This window comes from Trichoderma breve, chromosome 3 (assembly GCF_028502605.1).
Source record: "Trichoderma breve strain T069 chromosome 3, whole genome shotgun sequence".
Lineage (NCBI taxonomy): Eukaryota > Fungi > Ascomycota > Sordariomycetes > Hypocreales > Hypocreaceae > Trichoderma > Trichoderma breve.
This window is the reverse complement of record NC_079234.1, coordinates 114516-136400: the sequence shown is the minus strand read 5'-3', so window position 1 is coordinate 136400 and position 21885 is coordinate 114516. Positions and strand designations below refer to the sequence as shown.

General features: G+C 46.4%; 9 protein-coding genes across 9 annotated transcripts; 6 read left to right on the top strand and 3 right to left on the bottom strand.

The window, feature by feature from the left end:
* Window positions 1-68: 68 nt before the first annotated feature.
* T069G_04463 (cytochrome p450 domain-containing protein) lies at window positions 69-1701 on the bottom strand (the record flags this gene model as incomplete). Its single annotated transcript, XM_056171673.1, has 7 exons — window positions 69-392; window positions 447-647; window positions 704-721; window positions 765-806; window positions 885-1000; window positions 1088-1268; window positions 1327-1701. 7 exons carry the CDS (start codon window positions 1699-1701, stop codon window positions 69-71), a joined length of 1257 nt encoding a protein of 418 aa, XP_056028531.1.
* A 1388-nt stretch (window positions 1702-3089) lies between these two features.
* On the top strand, window positions 3090-4582 carry T069G_04462 (FAD binding domain-containing protein; the record flags this gene model as incomplete). Its single annotated transcript, XM_056171672.1, has 6 exons — window positions 3090-3238; window positions 3329-3528; window positions 3588-3816; window positions 3869-3955; window positions 4015-4096; window positions 4154-4582. 6 exons carry the CDS (start codon window positions 3090-3092, stop codon window positions 4580-4582), a joined length of 1176 nt encoding a protein of 391 aa, XP_056028530.1.
* Window positions 4583-4764: 182 nt separating this feature from the next.
* On the bottom strand, window positions 4765-7129 carry T069G_04461 (uncharacterized protein; the record flags this gene model as incomplete). Its single annotated transcript, XM_056171671.1, has 4 exons — window positions 4765-5765; window positions 5823-6072; window positions 6125-6576; window positions 6922-7129. 4 exons carry the CDS (start codon window positions 7127-7129, stop codon window positions 4765-4767), a joined length of 1911 nt encoding a protein of 636 aa, XP_056028529.1.
* Window positions 7130-8892: 1763 nt separating this feature from the next.
* Window positions 8893-9362, top strand: T069G_04460 (ahpC/TSA family domain-containing protein; the record flags this gene model as incomplete). The annotated part of the gene is made up of 2 exons (XM_056171670.1): window positions 8893-8959; window positions 9025-9362. 2 exons carry the CDS (start codon window positions 8893-8895, stop codon window positions 9360-9362), a joined length of 405 nt encoding a protein of 134 aa, XP_056028528.1.
* Window positions 9363-11777: 2415 nt separating this feature from the next.
* T069G_04459 (uncharacterized protein) lies at window positions 11778-13539 on the top strand (the record flags this gene model as incomplete). Its single annotated transcript, XM_056171669.1, has 6 exons — window positions 11778-11799; window positions 11861-12118; window positions 12259-12452; window positions 12533-12651; window positions 12741-13125; window positions 13231-13539. The coding sequence occupies 6 exons, from the start codon at window positions 11778-11780 to the stop codon at window positions 13537-13539; spliced, it is 1287 nt and encodes a 428-aa protein (XP_056028527.1).
* Window positions 13540-14100: 561 nt separating this feature from the next.
* T069G_04458 (NADH:flavin oxidoreductase / NADH oxidase family domain-containing protein) lies at window positions 14101-15213 on the top strand (the record flags this gene model as incomplete). Its single annotated transcript, XM_056171668.1, has 1 exon — window positions 14101-15213. One exon carries the CDS (start codon window positions 14101-14103, stop codon window positions 15211-15213), a length of 1113 nt encoding a protein of 370 aa, XP_056028526.1.
* A 1137-nt stretch (window positions 15214-16350) lies between these two features.
* Window positions 16351-18057, top strand: T069G_04457 (major facilitator superfamily domain-containing protein; the record flags this gene model as incomplete). The annotated part of the gene is made up of 1 exon (XM_056171667.1): window positions 16351-18057. One exon carries the CDS (start codon window positions 16351-16353, stop codon window positions 18055-18057), a length of 1707 nt encoding a protein of 568 aa, XP_056028525.1.
* A 345-nt stretch (window positions 18058-18402) lies between these two features.
* On the top strand, window positions 18403-19174 carry T069G_04456 (NAD(P)H-binding domain-containing protein; the record flags this gene model as incomplete). The annotated part of the gene is made up of 2 exons (XM_056171666.1): window positions 18403-18961; window positions 19038-19174. 2 exons carry the CDS (start codon window positions 18403-18405, stop codon window positions 19172-19174), a joined length of 696 nt encoding a protein of 231 aa, XP_056028524.1.
* Window positions 19175-19394: 220 nt separating this feature from the next.
* On the bottom strand, window positions 19395-20837 carry T069G_04455 (uncharacterized protein; the record flags this gene model as incomplete). Its single annotated transcript, XM_056171665.1, has 4 exons — window positions 19395-19968; window positions 20064-20109; window positions 20534-20614; window positions 20714-20837. 4 exons carry the CDS (start codon window positions 20835-20837, stop codon window positions 19395-19397), a joined length of 825 nt encoding a protein of 274 aa, XP_056028523.1.
* Between the last annotated feature and the right edge of the window lie 1048 nt (window positions 20838-21885).

Genomic DNA, 21885 nt, shown 5'->3' with positions numbered 1-21885 from the left:
TAATATTCACATTGTAACAATTTGTATTACAGCTAACCCAACGGAGCAACATATGACATTTTTTAATCTCAGCAACTCATTTTCTTGATACGACACCACAAGGGACCTTCCTTCTCTCCTATCCCAACTGTCACAATTTTCAGGGTTTCATCTTTATCCACCGCTTCCAACTCATAGTTCCTCAATACAACACTAACCACTTTCAAGATATTCGCCATTGCAATATTGCGACCTATGCACATCCGATGGCCAGCACCGAAAGGCATTAAGTATTTGAGATTCTCTTTTGCATATCCCTCTCTAAGCCATCGAGATGGCTTGTATTCATCGCAGTCTGGCCCCCAAATGCTGGGGTTATGATGTAGAGCGTGGTTGGTGATTGAAACGTTGGTCTATTCCCTTCGTCTTAGTACGAATTCTGATGATAATGGCTTCTGGATACTTACACCCGCTGGAACTTCTGTGCCGGCAATTACTGTCCCACTCTGAGACATAACTTGTCGCGTAAGCGGCATAGTAAATACAGGCGTGTGCCGAAAATTCTCTCGCACGCAGGCTGTCATGTAGGGTAGTTTGGCCTCCAATCCTGTGTAAGGATATGCACCTTGTTCGAGCAAAGGGAGTTTTCGCCTCATCTCCTCTACAACCTGAGAGTATATCTCGGAATCGTGAAGCAGATGATAAAACAAGAGCGTTAAGGTACCCGAAGTAGTATGGGAACCTGCAACAAGAAAGCCAAATGCTTCAGAAGAAATCTCAGTTACCGTAAGCTCTTTTCCTGTCTCAGGATCTTTGGCTTTCATGAGCTGTGATAAGAGAGTGTTTGCCTTTTTCTCATTGTTTTCTAACGTTTCTCCAAACATAGTCGACACGCACCTCGCCACTGTGTCGCGAATACTTTGCCGGCTCCGATTAAGAGTCTGCAGCCAGGGTATCGGAAGAAAGCCGGACAGTTTCATAGAGTAGGGAAGCAAGGAGGGTAGCGAGCCGTACAGACAGCCTAGAAAAATATGGTCGTTAATTGGGGGGAGATTTGACTCGTCGTCCTTGGCCTGTGATTCGAATTGAGTATCAAAAGCAAGCTCGCCTAGTACATCGTAGGCGTAGAAGGCTATGATCTTTTTGAGGTTAACCTTTTCTCCAGACTCCGCGTAGCGGTCTAGTTTATCCCTCATTTGCATAACATGTCGGTCGAAAATCTCCTCCATACTTATGAGGGAAGCTGTTGAGAAGCTATGTGCCATCTGTCGCCTGCGCAGCGCGTGAACCTAGTCTCAAGAGTTAGGAGTTCAGCTAGATAAAGAAGCATACGCGGCTTAGACATACTTCTTCATTACGGTTCCCAAATAAATTAGGGTCGAAAGTTGTAAAGCCATCAAAAAATGAACTTTTCACCATAGCTCGTCCGCCAGATTTAAAAATGGTTGATAGGGCTTCTGGGTCCCAAAAGCTGAGCTCATTCGGCGCAATGCGCACCACGGGGCCGTATTTCTCATGCAAGCTGAGGATCTTTTTGTCTATGCTCAATGACCAAAAGTAAGAAGCCTTTTTAAAGTCCGTAATGCTGGCGGAAAATTCTCCGGGAAACTTTGCCAACGGATGAAAGTATCTTTGATATATGATGTACGTTGGAACAAGCCAAATCAGGCACAATGCCACCGCACACCACCCAAGTATACCATCAGCCAACTCTAGAGTCATGATAGGGGAAAATAATGGAAATGGAATGACCTCTGATTAGGTATCACAACGAGAATGACTGAAACGAACATCAAGACGCGAACCAGACACAAACACATGTAGATATATATGTGCGTGTTAGTGGTGCATGCACTGTGAAGGCAACATGGTTAATTGAGTGATGAAAGCAAAGTCGCCAAAGGAGGAAGTGACCTGAATTCTTCCGATTCATGTTTTCCGGCATTAGGTATTCCGTGACATTAAAACATGAGATTGGAAGTGTTGAAGTGAATTAGTGGGTTCCGAGTCCTCCGCTGGGGAAATAATTGCGTACCCTGAGCTCGTGCGGATATTCACAGTTGCTAGAAGCGAGAGGGTTCTTGCGCTTCGCCTCTCGTCTATTATTCCTACACGATATCGCTCTACGTATCTAGTATACTTACCTATCTGGTTCTACAATTCGTCCAACTTCAAACGTCACTCTATGATCAAAAAGTCTTTAAATTTGTCAACTTTTCATTCACGAATTCTGCAGCAGGCGCCGCATGTTTACATTAATTAGGGTTGGAGTTTGCACAACTTCTGATCCTTCTGTCTTCACTTGTAATATGAGCTTGTAATAGCAGCCAAATACGTGCAAGCGTTTGCGCTCCTCGGCAAATTGGCGTTTTTTAATCGGCACTTTGCTTCACTGTCGAGAGTATGGCTCTGAGTGTGCTGATCACTTGATGATTGGGTGCGAACTTGATGGAGAACCTTTATTCAACAGCACAGGGATCTTCATTTTGGACGCTGGAAAGCACCTTTGAACTGCCGGTCTTACAACGCTACAGCACACAGACTCCACTCACGGAATTCTGCCCTCGGAATTTACTTGGACTCACGGAATGTCTTCACGGAATTTGTCACCTCGAGCCCCACTTACTTACGCGGAATGGCTAAATGCATACCACTATACTGATATTGATGCAGCTGCTGAGGTATCGATGCAAAGACGGCCTTTACTGAGTATGTATACGCCGGATTTATTAATAAATAATTTGAGAGGGTCGGAATTTATTGGGTGAGATTTGCTGGCTAGAAAAACTTTTAAAAGGTTTGGAAAGGTGCTGGTTGAGGTCCCAAACATTTTGCTCGAAGTAAAGCGTATACCATTTCTATCTCAATGAAGAGCACTACCACAGCTCCAGTATGTATATTGGAACTTAGAGACTCTTCAATGCTGATATTTGCAGCTCCCACAACGAATTATGCACGTTGTTATCGCAGGTGCCGGCCTCGGTGGGCTATCATGTGCTATTGCGTGTCGAAAATGTGATCCACCGCTCAAAGTCACTATCCTAGAACGTTCTCCGGAGTTTCAGCCGATCGGGGCTGGGATTCAGATGCCTCCAAATGCAACCAGAATCATGGAACAATATGGTCTGCTGGAAAAGTTGAAAGACGTGGGGGCAATTGTCATGCAAAATCACACTTTGAGGCGATACTCGACCGGTGAGGTGATTGTCAATAAGCCACTGGGGGCACGAGCGAAGCAAATTTACGGGGCAGAATGGATGTGAGTAATGCCGTATCCAATTGTGTTTCATAAAATGTTTTCTATGGGTTCAAAGTTTGCATATTCATCATATCCTTTGAGTGCGAGCAGGGTGATACACAGGGCCGACTATCAGAAACTGCTCCTACAACAAGCTCAAGAACTAGGTGCAGAGATACAAACCGGCGCTGAAGTTGTTGGTGTGAGCTCAGGGTACGAGGGGGAAGAAGAAAAAAGAAACAAGGAAAAAACATGCCTGATCTTGAAAGACGGACAACGAGTATACGGTGACGCAATCATTGGAGCAGACGGTACGAAAGTTCAAACCTCATCTTAATTCCAGAACGAATCATATAACTAATTATAACAGGGCTTTGGTCTGTTATGCGAGAACACGTCCTCGGTCGTCCCTCACCACCTGTCGAAACGGGAGATCTAGCATATCGGGGAACATTTACTCGCAGTCAGCTAAGGCAGTTAAACGACGAAAAAGTAAATGAACTACTCGATGCTTCCAACCTTCAAGTTTGGCTTGGACCAGAAAAACATGTTGTTTTTTACCCGGTTCGACACGGAACCGAGTTTAACCTCGTCTTGATGTAAGCAAACAGGGTATCCTTGCAGCCTCCTTCTATAACTGACTACTCCAAGCCGGCCGGATAACCTGCCCCGCAATGTACGCACCTTTCATGGCAACTTAGATGAAATGAGAGACGATTTTGAAGGATGGGACCCAACGTATTGTTTTACCTGAGAGAAACCATGTCCAAATGTACAAGCTAACAGCAAGATTACAGCTTGCGAACCCTTATTTCATGCTTAAGCAGCGCTCTGAAGTGGAAGCTATGCCATCATAGCGAACTTGAAACCTGGGTGAAGGTAAAAAGTAACCAGTTTGCCGTTATAGATTCGGATAATGCTGACACTTTTATATAGGATTCGGTTGCCCTGTTGGGAGATGCATCACATCCTACCCTGCCGTATCAAGCACAGGGCGCAGCAATGGCCGTTGAGGACGGCGCAGTGATTGGTTTTCTTCTTGGCCGGCTCCAAAGCAACCCTGCGCTTTGGTCTGAGGAAAGCGGTAAAGATGCCATCACCACAACTCTAAAGTTATATGAGAGATTGCGGAAGCAGAGGACTACGGTGAACGTTCTAGGTGCAGTTCAGGCACGGGTCTTCTATCACCTCCCTGATGGCTCTGAGCAGCTGGAGAGAGACAAACTGCTCTCAGAATTGCCTCAATCGCGTTGGGAGTCCACTTGTAAATGGAATTGGGGGGATGCAGAGTATCAGCAAGCATTACTGGGTTTTGATACTCTTGCTGATGCTACAGAACACAGTCACAAACTGTTTGAAGGATGAGTTGTGTCTATACAATCCCGATGGCTCACCAACTTGGACTCAGATCGAATTGCTTAGAAAGATCAATAATCTCAAGAGCGATCGTTGAACATTTGCCATGCCTTCACTAGAAACTTGAGTTTTCATCAAAGTAGCAGTGTAGAATATAGTTGAAGAATGTTATGATTTTGCTCATTATTTGCCTACTGAAACAAATTATTCAAGAGATCCTCTTGATTGTCCTCTGAGTAAAACAACCCTCCTTCAATATTTAGTGAGCCATCGTATCTTGAGTCTATCAGATAGTCGGAAATGCAAAACTCCTCTTGTGGTGCGTTGATGTCATGATCCGTAGTAGAGTTTGCGGTAGGAAGTCCCGACTGCAAAACACTTTCCTCATCTGCAACGCAAACTTCTTCAGCAGGTTCTGGATCCACTAGAATATGCGAGAAATTTGAAGAATGTACGTCGTCACATAAGTTGTTCTCGTCATCATGGCTGCCAGGCCGCTTTAGTAACCCGTACGTAATCAAGAGGCTTCTGGGAACCGAGAAGCTGTCCCAAAGACGCTGTGAGGCAGGAGACATGGAGCTGTAGGACCGGATAAGATCAAAAGCCCTAAATAATGTTTCTCTCAGAGAAGTTGGCGAGAGCGATGTCGACGCGGTGTGATCTATCCCCTGCTTTTCTAGCCTACCACGCTGCGCCAAGGCAAGAAAGAAAACTGATGTCGCCGAGGAGAGAAAGTGATTCAATATTACCTGGTGCTTCCTGTATAAGTCACTGCACCGATCGAGCTGGACCAGTTTGTGAATAGTATCCTGCGCAATCTCTATCAAGCCAGCCACACGATGGCTATGATCGAGAATACTACGCAGCGAGAATAGAATGGGTCGCATAACGAGAATGCGAATCTGGTTGGCTCGGAGATAGAGTATGGTGCTTGCAATCAATGGACCTCGAGCTTTATCCGGAACTTCACCAGAGACAAATTGGAGCAAGCGGGCCTCGAGATTTCGAGGCTGTAAGTCAAAACAAAACGTCTTCGGCCATCGATTGACTTCATCGTCTAATCGATCAAAAGCTTCATCATCAAAAGCTGCCTTAATCTCCCCGTGGTTGTCAACCACCGAGTTCCAGTGGCGTGATCCAAAGTCGACATACGATGTCATTGCTCTGAGATATGGACTTCCAGGCTGTTTTCCTAGATGTTAGCAAAGTTTCGTCGAAAGCAGTCATGATATGAAAAGTTATCTTGTACGCACAACGTCAGGTATTTCGATATTCCTGTCTCTGAACGTGGTAGGTAGGCCCGCAGCAAAGCTCATCTGGTGGTCTAATACAATGGATGTATAAACCAGTAAAGTGGCCATTTCTCTTTCGGATTTCAGAGGAAAGTGTCGCAGCAATATTTGCTTTTTCTGCATCCCAGTTTCGAATATCAGTCGGACTGCGACGGCCAAAAATCTGGAGCTTAGTCGATAATCGCCCTGGTACCAATGGTAAACCCCCTGTGACATTTAGCAGTGTCCTTGAAGACATGAAGGAATAGTTGATCCATACAATGAGAACTAACAACACCAGTCGTCCCAGATCGAACGAGAACCCTAAAACACTCTGGACGACTATAACTTGCATACTTTGGTATATCGCAGTGGCAGTGGGGTGATAGCCTCCGCTCTCACAGAGTAACGCGATTGCAATAGCCAGTTTCACTACGTGATTATCCTGACTTGGTGGATATAGAGTTGGTTGACTGGATGGAACGGGTTGTAATGCTCCCCAAAGCACGTTGGCTTGCCGACGCAGCGTTGCCATGTCTAGAAACGGATGCAAGACGCCAAAGACTTCATGATACACGCCAAGCAGACGAAGGGCTTCCTCAAGCTCCATGGTTTGACAAAGATCGAAGTTTGTTGGAGACGGGACTGCCTGCTCGGAGTTGAGAGAAGACCTGTCATCACTAGAGACTTGGATTTTGGCCAATGCAGATCTGCCATCGTTATCGGTGTAGACTGTGTCTTCCATTAGATGTTGCAGAATAAATTCCGCCATGCTGAAGCCGAAGTTAGAGCTGCTTGGCCCGCAAAAGCTCGGCAAGGGTAACGATAAAAACGCGGATCCAAGTTTGCCTTCATCAGAAATCCTTTCGTCTTCCACAGAGAGACCCCGGAGACACGGAAGGTAGTTTCCACGAGAATTCCAGTCCGTCCGATTCGGAATTTGTGAATCCATCAGAGATGATTGTGTTTCTAGCGGTGTTGTTGTTTGTCGCTGCAGAGACAACGCAAGGAGGTTTTTGTTTGGCCTATCACATATTAGTTGACCCTCGATGTTTTTAGGCTTATAAGCTACCATACGATCTATTGCGGCCATAATGATTTCTCTCTCCTCTCTTGCCCTCACTGCACATTCGGACCCTGGAGGGAGGATAATGGCATTGAGTGGAACGCTTCTCGCAGTGGCAACAGGGAGTTCTTCCGTCACAACGAACTTTGGCTTTGCGGCAAGCTGCACACGCCGCGGAGATGTATTGGCCTCGCTTACGGTTTTCTGGGACTCTTGCATGGCGGCGTGGTTTCGAAGAAGGCTGCATGTTGCAGGGAAAATGCAGAGTTTTAGATAAGAGATGTCGTGTTGGGTTTTGAGAATCTAGAAACCTGGTGGGGTTAATTAATTAAGGTTGCCCAAGGCCGCTGTATATTCAAGATCCGAAAATATACAACAGCAATAAGAGAGCTAAGCGATAAGAAGGTAAAAGTAAGATGAGCATTCAGAATTGTTTTGTAATTTTGTTTTATTACGTAGCGACGGCGTCCCCGGGGGACACTATTATATGCAAATAGCCATATTAAGGATGCTTAGGGAGTTCTTTGTAATACAACATGTGGTAATAGTTTACTTAGTGAAAGTGTAATAACCGGTGCGGGGAAGGTGTTAGTTTCTGGGGTCATAACCATTAGTTGCGGGGAAAGACAATGATTACCGAGTCCTCATAATGTATGAAGCCCCCACAGTGCAGTACTGGCGTGAAATTAGATGGGAGCGTGTCACGTCCTTTTCCCAATGATATATAGGGTAGTTTCCAAAGGTAATACGCCAAGTTAAAGCGGTCTATGTTTACAAAGAGGCTAGGACGTAGGTAGCTTTAAGCAATAATAGTCATCATTTAACCATGATGTAAATCCGTAATTCAACTTGTATACAATAGTACTGGCCGGCAATCTAAAATGATCTCTAGAGTGTGAAGCTGATTACCATATCCGGTCTTTCGGTTGGAGAGTACTGTATTTCTTGTAGCATTATAAAAACCGCAAGTGTCTTTTTTGTAGGGGACTGGCCCGGACTATTGTTACTAGTTTCAAATTGGTCCCTTAAAGGTTCTCATGTTCCTCATAAATATGTGATACCTCAAGCAGCCAGGTGATAATACAATTATTGATCTTACGGGTTAAGAGTGTGTACTCCTATCAACCCTGTCTGAGTATTTGCATAAACGTGTCAGCTCCTCGTTTCTTACATGGGATAAACTAAGCAAGGCTCTAGTCTATATTAGACTCTAACATCGACTGGGGCTAAGTATGTTTCTAATCTTCCAATCCTTTGTTCAATTAGTCCACAAGTAGCTTCCGCTCCCTTCGACAAGCCGATAATATTTCTATACCCAGTGCTGAGCCTTAGTAAACAATATGAAAGGTTAAGAGCCAATCTGACAATTGAGATATATCTAGTATACCTAGTATACCTAGTATCTACCACTTGAGAGAGTTCATCGAGGAATATTGACTTTAAAGTAGACAAATATGACATGTATCACGAGGAACGTTCGCCGAGTGTCGTAAATGAAGACCGTTTATTAAAATCACATGGAAGCTTGGTGCTGAATAGACATCATTACCATTAGTTTGACATGATTTGCGTGCAATAGGAATCGACAATGCTCTAAGGCCATGAGAACATGAACCTTGAGAATATATGAACTTCTGTAAAGTTCGTGTACATCATGTTGTAGAGTGGTGATTTGTAAAAGCAGACAAATAAATGACTAAGTTGGGTGGACAATACTCCATGCAGGTTTTACTTCTTTGGGAAGTCATAGATACTTCCTTTTGTGGTATTGCCTCGATTAGTAACTCCCCTTCATGCCATTCGCATCACTGACATAGAGATAAAATGCTTAACTCCCCATCCACAAGGCGGTTAAACTTATGTATATGATTTGCTCAGTTCGAAGTGAATCTCCTTTGTCGCTACAGACCACAAGAAACTCAAACATTCAGTTGCAAGAGATATCACCGTTAGACTTCCGTAATTCATACTAAAACATCAACATGTCAGTTAACGCTACTTCCAAATTCGAGAATCTCAGGCAGAAACATGACTTTCTGTTCGTAATCTGTAAGTGTCCTTTGCAATTGAGCGCTTACGTGTGCCAGGACTGAAATTATTAACTATGTTGAAAGATTATCGTGGCCACTGGTGCCCGTTCTGCATGGCATACCTGCGCGTTTTACAAGACCTTAGCCCGACTATCACAGCGGCTGGGGGCTGCCCAGTGATTGTGTCTGCGCAAGACGAGGAGCATCTTGCTGAAGTCCGATCTTCTAGTGGATATACCGGCGAGGCAATCAACGATCCAGAGAACACCCTGGCTAAGCGCTTGGCAGCCGACGGTATCATCAATGTCGCAATTACTGAGTGGCAAGGATATCCACATGGCCTAGCCCAGCCTGCAATTCTGGTAATTAAGAAAGATGGAAGCGTCGTGGAAACTTGGGCCATTGTTCCCTCCGAGGTATGATTACTTGTGCCGTGCTACATATTCCCAGCTAGTTACTGATGCGAACTACGATAGATGAATTTAGGAGGGGCAAAGGACCGCCCTGACCTTCATCAGGTATGGGAAAACATTAATGCCAAACTCAACAATAAACAGCCATTGCATGCGCGTTTTAGCAATCAGAGAGAATTAGATGACCTTGCTAGAAAGTTCGGGGTCAAAACACAAGAATGAGCTTAAGCAGTCTATTGTACCCTGTTAACGGAAGGCTTTTGGCTACTACCTGTTGAGATTGCCAAGCAAAATCTCGTCATGATAATCGGCCTGAGTTGTTCTCTGTGCCTTTCCATCGCACTCATCACAACGCCTTTACAAGAAGATGAATAGATAGAATTGAATCGCGATGTTGCACCGATGCCTCCCCATACGTTGTCACGAAGACACTCTATCAATGACCGCAGGTTTACCCCCTCCAGGAGGCTGTTCAGTTCATAATCGCGCATTGCTACCACTCACGGTCATAAATATTGTTTTAGTTAGATGAATCTCGACTAACCTGGCAGCAACCCGGCCAGCCCCTCTGTTAATTACCATAGTGCCACCGTCAACCTCTAGCCACCCTATTATGAGCTATTTGTTAGAATTAGTGACAAATGAGACAGGTCATTGCCCTCGAGGCTCGAGAAACAAATTATCTCGCAGTGTCCGGCCTGTGGTAGAGATGGCGGCAAACCAGTCAGGTGGTTGAAGTTGTTCGCGATCATTGTTGAGATACTTATCATCTTCTAGTGGCACACATAGTCATTCCCCCTCAGCTCTTAGCTTCTTTAGTACGTTGCCCTGCTTCGTACGGAAGACATGTAGTGGCATCTAATTAGTCCTAGCTAGCAACGCTTCCAGTCAATGATGCCGTCTCCTTTCATCCCGCCTTGCTTGGGTAGCATCAGCCTATGCCTAGTAACCAGGCACACCTTAGTGAAGTATATGCTAGAGGGAGCGACGCCCCCGGTATCAAAGATGGCGCATTTCTAAACTGAAAAGAGCCGGAGTGTGGGACAAATTCGGATTTGTGGATTAAACACTTCAGCTGGCAGCAAACTGTCATGCAGGCAGGGTTGGATGGAGTTACGCATTTGATGGATCTTTTGACACCTACCTAGGCTAATTTGAGATGCCATGGAAGCGCTAATCTGCAAAACTTCTTCAATCACTGACTCGATGGAGCCAACTTAGGTCCCTGATTGGTCAGGCTTTCAACTTAACTACAGCAGCAAGTGAGATTCGTAATGTGGCCCCTGGTCAAGAGAGTCTGGAGCTTTTGCCTATCTTGTTTGAAGATTTTACCTATTTCGGCGAAGGCCTCGTATCATCTGCAACATGCTCATACCAACAATTTACTCCACCAGATTACTTATGTCAATCCCGCCTTTTTCATCGGTTATGTAATTCCCATATCGCTCTTAGGGATAAGGTTCTCTTGTTCATTGCTGTAATACGACTGAGATCATATGAGGAATAACTCTCTTGACTATGACACCACGAAGAGGAGAGATTACTATTTCGAATTGTGTGAGGTTCACCAGAAGAACGGCGTGTGTTAGGAGTCGACGTATGTCATTGGCTCATGCTCGGGCGGCCAGCCCATTAAAGTGTATGATGAATGTCTTCAAGAAGAACTAAGTTTCCATTCTATCTTCTTTTCAGCCAATAGCGGAGCCCCAGAGGTTGACGATAGAGCAGTCAAAGCAATTCATTTCCGGCCATTCTTAACAAAGTCAGCCAGGCAGCCCTGGAACGGCAACGAATGACGCCTTCTTGCTGTTGTTGTCTTGCGGCAGCGTGTCAGCAGATCAATAACACTTGGGCATTAGTGAGCCTGGTTCATTGAAGTAAGCAGGCGTCTGGGTGGCGTAGTTGAGCCACATCTCTCGGCCTACAACACAATGGGGTCAACAAGAGCGGATGGAAGCGCCGATGAGGTTGTCTTGTGAAATAAACTGAGCTTTTAGAAATCAACTTCTTATACACGTCCGGACTAAATTTTGCAGGCCTACCCAGCTTGCATTGTCCAAGAATACGTTTTGGAGGGCTATGGTATAGTGTCGTTCACAACTGTGCAACTTGGACTGTGCACCGTGTTGTTTTTTTCTCAATTTGTTTTTTTAAATTTTCCCTCGGTCAGTCTAAAGACCCTTATTTAGCTCCCGGCTTAGCAATACTCTAGTCTAAACTGCAAAGACAAGAAGTGCCCGGGATCCCCGTACACCCATTGTCCTCAGGCCTCTAGATAGTAGATGAGTCAGCGACTTCTGAACAGAACATCCTAGGTAGATAGTAAGGGAAACAAATCCAAACTACTGTCACTATCAACATAAGTAAATATACTGGTACTCCAAGGCCACCGCCACCGACAACGTTAGCATCGAGTTTTGCGCCATGGACAGTGATCCTCACAAAGGTGACTCAAGTGTATTTTGTTTGGGGTCGTTGCCGGCGCGAGAAGCTAACGTCGTGGACAGAGACAGGTTTCCAATTCATATCTATACAGAATCCAGAGGATACAAAAGACCGGGAGAAGAGGCGTGTAGCCAGGTCACATGCTGTGAAGCAGGCTCTACGTAGTAAACGGAGGCCTCAGGAGGGGACTCTGGGCAGTGGTATTGGTGCATCTGGCCAAATGCTGGTCCCATGGTCCATATTCGCCCCTGCATCTGCCTACGGCCCCTTCGAGAGCATTATGGGAGACTCTCCGCGACTGAGGGCCTTGCTTAGTCACAGTAAGTTATGCTTGACGGTGAATATTTGTGGTATGGGGCTCACAGAACTTCCACAGCCGCTGCTCGACATGCTGCCGAGCCCGTCTTTAGCGTCGCAGATCCGGTTGTCTTCCAAGACTTCGGCTCCGTTTTCCGCACAGACCTTGACGACCCGGCTCTCCTGAACGCCGTGAAGCTAACATTTGCGTTTGCGGTGACTGGCGGTAATGTAGACCAAGAGTGTCTCGACTACCAAGCTCAAGCTATGAGCACCATTCGCGAGAGAATGAACTCGCCGGAAGCAGCGCTCTCGCTGCCAACTCTGGGCGCCATCTTGCTCCTTGCTGGAGTCGAGGTAATAAATCTCCGAGCCCTTGTTGTTTCGATTGGAAGCTTAAAACAATAACTCGTGCTGACTGATAGGTTTACCTATAGGCTCGCCTAGGCATGCGATGGCAAGTTCAGCTACATATGGGCGCTATCCGCCAGCTGCTTGAATTGGGTCAATCAAGAACCATTTATCTAACCGACGGAATCAAGCGGGCTATCTTTTGGTGAGATACCCTCATAGCCCAAGTATCTCCAGGTTGAGGGCCGAATGGGCTATGGCTTATAACTGATTTCTTTTCGTCAAATCGAATAGGCAAGATCTGAACTCATCCATTATGACCGGATCCGACCGTATAATAGATCACACGACATTCGCTGAGCTCCAGTGGAAACGAGATCCCTTTGCTGCGGATTTTTTCGTTTTGGCTCCTGGATTTGAGAAGAGAATCCACTTGTTTACAAACGATTACGTTGAGGTTCTGAGAGATATACACGCATTGCAATGCGTCCAGGATCTCCCCGGATATTCTTGCCAGAACCCTGTGGAGATGCTCCGTGTAGACAATCAGCAGGCTTCAATCGGGTCCAGACTCGTAGATCTACCAAAGCTCTCACCATATATGGAGGCGTGCTATTTAGCCGCCTATCTCAGTGCCTGCATGCTTTGCTGCAAGGTGTGGCGCCACTCTGTAATGCCTGTATGTATAACAACTTCACGGTGATTTTGACCTACAACGTTGATGTTCAATTCTTGCTCACATTGACCTACTCTCACTCTATTCGTACTGACATTGGTAACATAGTCTCATGTTTCGTTGCATTTACTTCGCAAGTTACAAGAGTCCAACGGTGACCCGTTTTGGGACGATCAGATTGACCTGCTTATCTGGATGTTACACATGGGCGGTTCTTTTTCACCAAAAGGATCAGTTCATGATGACTATAAGGCTCTTCTGCAAGAGAACCATGACTCTCGATTTACAGGAAGGTATAGCTCTTTGGAGGAACTTGTGGCAATCATGAGCCAGTTTATTTGGTCGGAAAAGGCCTATCGTGCTCAGGTGGAGGAGTTTTGGGAAGAGATTCACCCTAGCATTGATCCTACTCAATGACCCCCCACTCCAATGATGAACTATGCAGTTTTAGATTCCAGGGCGGGAAGCACTATAATGATGGTGTAGTCCACTAACGTGCGAGTTGGTGCGACGGATGGCCACGGCATGTTCGAGAATATTTAGGAAGCTCAATTATCAATCGACAGCTGTATTGATAGTTAAATCAACGATATTACGAGTGATGTGATCCACGATTAGTGGCTGCTTGTTGATTTGTAAGTTTGGTTGCTTAAGTAAACCGGTTAATCGACTGACCAATGGTAGCCAAACTTCACTCTGAGTTTAACGCCATCGCTGTTTTGGGAAGTATCTCGATTATTGAATGGGCAAAACCTTCAAGGAGTTGTAAAACTTAGCCACCTTCAATGATCTGTCCTGCCATCCAAAGAGCAAGTATATAAGTAGATCAAGGTATGGCACACATCTCATCATCAACAAGCTGCTTGTCGCTATCAAAGCTACATCGTAAGGCAGGCTCATCTTACTTTCTATAACATAACATCTTTCATTATAACCATCCACGATCGCACGGGTCAGCAAACAAACACATTTCGCACAATGGCTCAATCACGGCTATGGAAACCTTTGAAAATTGCCGGAGTCGAGGTCAAACATCGGATTGGCATGCCGGCCCTGTCTCGCTTTCGAGGCACTGACGACCATACCGCGACGCCAATGATGAAGGAATACTATAGTCAACGGTCTCGGGTACCGGGAACTCTAATTATAACGGAGGCTGGCCTTATTTCGCACGGTAGTGGCGGCTATCCCAACGCACCAGGCATCTGGCGTGAGGATCAGGTGGTAGCTTGGAGGGCTATCACTGACGAAGTGCATCGCAACGGGAGCTTCATCATCTGTCAACTCTTTCACATCGGCCGAGCCGCCGTTCCAGAGATTGCCAAAAAAGAAGGCATAGAGATTGTATCTGCGAGCGCGATCCCTCATGAGGAGGGAGCTCCTGTACCAAGGGCTCTCACTACCGATGAGATCGAAGAGATTGTGCGTGACTTTGCAACGGCAGCGAAGAATGCCATTCGTGCTGGTTTCGACGGTGTTGAGCTTCACGCTGGCAACGGCTACCTTCTCGATAGCTTTACTCAGGACGTGAGCAATACCCGTACAGATAGGTACGGCGGCAGCACTGAGAACCGATCCCGCTTTGCCTACGAAGTGATGAAAGCTGTCGGCGATACCATCGGGAGCGAACGTCTCGGAATTCGCCTGAGTCCCTGGAGCACGTTCCAGGGCATGCGCATGAAAGACCCGGTGCCTCAATTCTCGAACTTGATCAGCAAAGCGAAGGACTTGGGTCTGGCTTATATTCACCTGATAGAGCCCCGAGTTGTCAACAACTTTGACCAGGAACACCCTATTGACGACAACCTTGATTTCGCGTTTGACCTCTGGGATAAGCCAATTCTTCTGGCCGGAGGATATAGGCCGGACAACGTTCTGAAAGCGATCGATGAGGTATACTCCAGGAGAGATATTATGGTGATGTTTGGCAGGCACTTTGTGGCAAATCCAGACCTTGTTTTCCGAATCAAGAATGAGTTGCCGCTTAATCAATATGAACGAAGCACGTTCTATACCCCTAAGAATCCAACCGGTTATCTCGATTATCCGTTTAGCAATGAATTTTTAGCGAGCGCAGAAGCTGAAAACTAGGTCTCATAAAAGTTGATTTATAGATAAAAAAGCAAATAGAATAGAATAGACGTTTTCACTGTTTTGTTACAAGACTTTGAATGATAATATGTAAAAGAAGATATAAACCGTAACAAACCAAAGGAGTTTCTTTGGTGCAAATCGCTGGCTCGAATGCCATGAATTACTACTCCGTAATGTTTTCGGAAACGTCAGCCTAACGGGCAGATGCCGGCCGGCTTACCAGCGGGCATTATCGCGGCGCTAGACGCACCTACAACGCGCTCAGCTTGAACACAATAGTCGAACCCCGACCAAACCCGCTCAAATCTACTTACTTGGAGAGACTGAACCAAAATTGCCCATAATCCCACTTAAATACGACTGCGATAACCATCTATGCCTCGGTTTCTCAGACTTTGGCTCATAGTCATTACTCGTCAGCCACTTCGCATCATGCACACTATGAGTGACGGCAGCAGGCCGCAGATGGAAAGCATTCAGTCCAAGAAAAACATGATCTCTTTCGGCGAATTGCCGCACCTGCACTGAAGATTCAATGGGTGCTGAGCCACTTCGAGCACTCTCCGACTTGGCATTTGCGATCAGGAGTTATTTCTAAAGCGGCTGATGTTGATTCTCTCAGCACCTAGGGCCTCCACAGGAGAAGAGAGCAATTACGGCACTGCTTATCGGATCCTCCCGAGCGCCAGCCACTCGCTGTTAGCCCGTCGGCCCGTTAGCTTGTCCGCATGAACTTCGTACAGTTTACGGGTTTTTGGCTAATATCAGCCACATGCTAGACATAATGCCGACTGAGGGAGTCATGCGACGAATGGCTGATATCAACGACACGTTCGAAATAATGCAGGCTGAGAGAGCCATGATGAAAATGGCTGATGAAGCCATTTGCGAGTACAAAGATGCGTCCTGCGGCGTATGTGTCCCTCGTCAGCCATTAATACACACTCAGCCAACGGAGGCGGGTAGCATACTGTAGGGGAAGCCTATGCTCTTGGCTTTTGTGTCATTAATACCTGCGTTTCCTGCTGTCTCTACTTGGAGTCTTTGCCTCTAAATCTTCATGAAATAAAGATAACCTCTCTTCGCCAAGCTGCATTTACTAGAGCTAGACAGCCAATACGTACATTAACCCACATGGCGTCTCTCGATTCAAAGGGCGACGTCGCCCCAGAGCAAAGACATGCTTCATTGGCAGTAGCAAGTACTATCGACGAGAAGGACTCTAATGACCGAAGGATCAGCGATAAAGAGATGGACTCAAGCGTGGAATTTCCGACCTCGCAAGACGTGGAGATTGATAACTCAGAATATCCCACGGGTTCTCGACTCGTCGCCATCATCACTGCGCTTGCACTCGCCATCTTTCTCGTCTCCCTCGACCTGACAATTGTCGCGACCGCAATTCCCAAAATCACCGACCAGTTCAACGGGCTCTCGGATATTGCCTGGTACAGCTCGGCCTTCTTCATGACTATGGGTGGCTTTCAGAGCGCCTGGGGCAAAATCTATAAATACTTTCCACTGAAAACCAGCTACCTCATCGCCATATTCATTTTTGAGCTTGGATCTTTGATCTGTGCTGTTGCGCCTAGCAGCACTGCCCTCATCGTCGGGCGTGCGTTTGCGGGCGTGGGAGCTGCAGGCATTGGCTCCGGTTCATATACCATCATCGGATTCTCTGCGTCGCCAAAGAGCCGGCCCATGTTCACTGGGATCGTTGGAACGAGCTACGGCGTTGCGGCAGCTGTTGGGCCCCTGATTGGAGGCGCATTCTCAGATAAAGTATCATGGCGCTGGTGCTTCTACATCAACTTGCCCATTGGAGCAATATCCGCCTTCATCATTCTGGTCTTCTTCAAGGCCCCCAGAACTGCAAAGCCACAGGCGGCAACCCTGCGCGAGAAGCTCCTCCATATGGACCCCGTAGGCGCCGCTCTTGTGATCGCCTTCGTGGTATGCTATCTCCTCGCCGTACAGGACGGTGGTACCAAGTTTCCCTGGGACTCTGCACACGAGATAGGCCTCTTGGTTGGCGGTGCGGTATTAGTGGGATCATTTATACTATGGGAGTGGTTCCAGAAAGACACAGCTATGTTTTCGTTCCGCCTTGCCAAGCAGAGAGTTTACATCGTCGAGTCGGTCTTTTCATTCTTCTACTCTGGCGCGTACTACTTGGTCCTGTATTACCTACCAATATACTTCCAGAGCATCGACAATACGAGTGCCCAGTCCAGTGGAGTTAGAAACCTGCCACTCATTGTCGCTGTTGTCATCTCCATGCTTTGCAGCGGTGCTTACATCTCTGCCACTGGTATTGCGGCGCCGATTATCGTCGCCGGGACTGCCCTGTCGACGATATGTACAGGTTTGCTTTACACTTTGGATATTGGTACCTCTGAGGGCAAGTGGATCGGTTACCAGACCATCGGCGGTGTCGGCTGGGGTATCGCGTCCCAGATCCCCATTATCACGGTACAAGCTACAGCGCCGGCCACAGATCTCGCAGAAGTGACAGCCATGCTGCTGTTCCTCCAGACACTTGGCGGCGCAGGGATGGTTTCTGCTGCCCAAGCTGGTTTTGTTAACGTCATGATCAACAATCTTCCCAAGACAGCACCAGGAGTCAACCCAGCCCTCGTGGTGAGCACCGGCGCGACGGATTTGCGAAAAGTGTTTTCGGAGGACCAAATTCCTGGGATATTGGTAGCCTATATGCAGGGTCTCAAAGTCGCGTTTGTGATTGGCATTGCGTCGTCAGGGATTGCTTTTATTACCATTATATTGTTCCAGCGATGGAACAAGTTGAATACAGCGGCTATTGCTAGTGGAGGTGCAGCTTGAGAGTATCAACGGTTATGGTCCAACAGTGACGTATAATAACGACTGCTTGTAACTTGTTAAATGTGTCTAACATTGATCGCCTAAGATTAACCGTCTGTATTGTTAATAGACAGTTATAATAATAATTGCGGCTATAAATGTTGCGCCCTGTTGGCTTATCAGCCGTGACGGGATAATTAAAGACCGTGTAGCTACTCCGTAGGCAATTTCTTTTATACAGGAGCAACATAACTTAACGTCAGCCACTTTTACGGTGGGCTATTTAAAGATTGTTTATAACCCTAAAAAGTTTCAATCTTCCTCCCCAATGCCTCTCATTATATATCACTTAATATCCACATCATTATGACAACGGCCCTGATCTTTGGTTCCACTGGCGCAGTGGGCTCCCAAATCCTCGCTACCCTCCTCTCCTCTGCTGCTTGCACGTCCGTCACAACTATCTCCCGTCGCGCTCCGCCAACACAAGATTCCAAACTTCAATCCATCATCGAAACCGACACCGCCAAATGGGGTCCTTTAATCGCCACGCTGCCTTTGGTCCCCTCAGTGGTCTTCAATGCCGTCGGCACCACGATCGGCAGCGCAGGCTCTGTCGCTGCGCAATGGGCAATCGACCACGATTTATGTGTAGAAAATGCAAAAGCGGCGAAAGCAGGAGGTGTTAAGACGTATGTCTACTGTTCGAGCGCAGGGACAAGCGGGGCGCTGAGCCCATTTGCCCTGACACCTTATGCCAGAATGAAGAGGGGTGTTGAGAAACATATAAAGGAATTGGACTTTGAGAATGTCATAATCTTGAGACCAGGAATGATTCTGGGAAGAGAAACCCCAAAGAATAAGTGGCTGGAGGATATCTTTCATGGGATGAAGAAACTTGGACAGGGATTCCAGGACAAGTGGGGTATGAGCAACTTTATCCTGTCTTTGTTCATTTGGCATTCTGAACTGGGAGGACCAAGACTGATGAGTTTCTGTAGCGCAAGATCAAACGATTATCGGGAGAGCCGCGGTGGCTGCTATGAGAATGGTGGAAGAGGGGAAAGCTCCTGCGAAGTTTTGGGTGTTAGAACAATCGGATATTGTAAGGCTGGGTAGAGACGAGTGGAAAGAGTGAGGTGAATGTCATTCTTGAATTGGCTTTGTCAAAAGTGATGGTTGCGTTATTTGATGTAAACAGGCGCTGGTCTTGATTCAGATCATGGACAGAATGGAGGTCTTGCTCTCGGTGTGCAATTGGGAGGTTTCCTAAAACTCTGCACCAGAGTGAGATCGTGTTGCGTTCAGATTTGCTTTTCTCTACAAAATCGACACTCAATTCCAGGTCCTTCTGCAAGTCAACTTTTCAAGTCAACTAGATCTAACTTGAGTTCCTCTCCCCTAACACTCCGCCACCACTCACTCTGCCTGACAAGCTCACCATCTTCCCCGCCAAGCAGACACCAGTACTTCTTTAGGAACCACGCCTTGGCCTCCCAACTGCGCGCATCCCACGCCGTTTCCGCAGCCGTATGCCCCATCACATTATCTGTATCATTCCTTGCCTTGCCCACGCCACCCCAACATATCAGACCAATCAGTGTATCGTTCAAAAATTCGTCTTCGTCGATTTCTTTCTGATGCATAATAAGATTCCTCCGCAATGTCGGGAAGGGCAGAATGTCAATATAGGGATGATGCTTTATCAGGATCTGCTCCGCACTTGGTCTCAAGTCTGGCTTCAAGGTCTTGTACATTTGTTGGACCATACCAATTGTCCGATTCCGGGTGGCATCATCAGCAAATTCTAAGCTCGGCCGGTAGAAAGGCGAGAGCGAGTCATCCGCACAGAAAGTCTCCTCCCCAATGCCCATATACTTCACGAGTGTGTACAGCGCCGCAGCGATGCATACTCGCTCAATGTGGATACTGCTGCTCGTGCATGAATCCGTGGCCATTCCATCAGCGCCGAAGCTGATAATATGCGTATCGCTGTGGGAAAAGGGGTCTCTCGAACGTAGTTGTACGTGTGGTATTGAGCAGCCGCATTCAATTGTTGTAGTCCAATATGGGCTAAACGTTTGCCTGGTTTTGTCACGTATGAGGAATGAAGAGCTGACATGCGTGCATGAGTCCCATGTTGGTGAAGGAGGATTGGAATGCGTAGTATTGGATGGTGAAGTCTGGAGTAGCCATTCTCCAGGCGTCGAAGCGGGTGGACTCGAGATGGAGTGGATTTTTCCGTTACCAAAAGGTGAGGGATTGTCGTTTGGCTGTGAGATGGTGGGTTGAGATTGTTTTGGAACGACGAAAGAGTTAAATGCTGGGTGAGAGTCCCCCGTACTTTGGGATAATGAGTTTCTTTCAGGCTGTGAATCGAGTGGTGGGCGTTCTGTCGAGGATCCTTGATGGGATGCAGATGACGTCGAAATACCATGATCTATTGAGCTGCTGTTGTCTCTTTGCATCGTCACTTCGGACGGACTTGTTTGCGAACACGGTATTTCATTTGCATGGTTCTGTCCAGCAGATGCGGCGATTGCCTTGAGAGTCTCCAGTCGCTGACGTTGTTTTTCTCCTAAATTATTACACATCGTTTCATCTGTTAGTTACCCTTGTAATTGCCATTCACGGATTCACAATATTGGTACATTAAGTACGGAAGAGGGGCACTCACGATACTTCTTTTGAGCTTGGACATTTTGTTGACGTCTCTTCTCCATATCACGGCGAACGGGCTTCTTTTTACGCTTCAATGAGCTCACAGCCTGTTGCAGTGCCTCTGGGCTCTCTGGCGGCATGGTGTTAGTGCAAAGGATGACAAGGGTGTTTTTTTGAGATATTAGGACGCTATAGCGTAAAATGGACGTATCAGCTGCGTCTCAATATTGGTATTCCCCTTGTCTAGTGACTGTTACAAGTGCCTAAGCTCCGTCGCTGTGACGCGTAAAGATGAGAGATACGACAAAATGTTGGTTGACGAGAATGCGCTGCGGATACTCCGTAGCTATGGAGGAAATGGCTGACGTGAGCCACCGCGTCAATTTCACGTGACGTCTCTCCGTATCTACAAAGTGTGCAACTCCAATGATGGGAGTATTGATGTAACTAATATTATAGCTATCTTCGCAAAGGAAAAAATCTTCCACAGATATAACATAAGTAATATATAATTTGAAGCCTCTTTTTCATAGTCGTGAGACTATATTGCTCGTTGTGGCCACCAATTTGAATGCTACATAAATTTAAAGCTTTATGGCCATTTTCCACATAGCGGGCGGAAATATTGCAGTAGCATGAACCAGCATTCCAAAACGGGAGAATCATCGTTTCTAGGATAGTGAAACTGGCAACCGTAGATTTTAGACTAGTTACTCATTTAAGTATATTCGAAGCACAAAAGTTCGTCAGAATGAACGGCTATAATTGTTGACTGCAGGGTATCCCCGGACGATTTATGTCTGTGGATCTCAAAGATTGTAAGGTATATAAATATAAGTGGTCCTGCAACCGACTTAGTAATAGATAACTGAGACCTTTTATTAACACAATTTTACATTTTGAATGCAACTCGCAACGAAAGGTTGCCCAGCATGAGCAGCTGGTATATAATTTAAAATTACTTTGATACAGTAGTGCAACCGAAAGTTAATGAAGACTTCACAAAGTTTTTCAACGAAAGTCATATACAATGCGTCCTTTTGCTATATACATCTGCATCATATATACGTCTCCAAAATATATACATCTTCATCATATATACACCTCCAAAACAAATGCATCTCCAAAATATATACATGTCCAAAATATATACATGTCCTGAAAAGAAACATCTCCTTAACATATTTT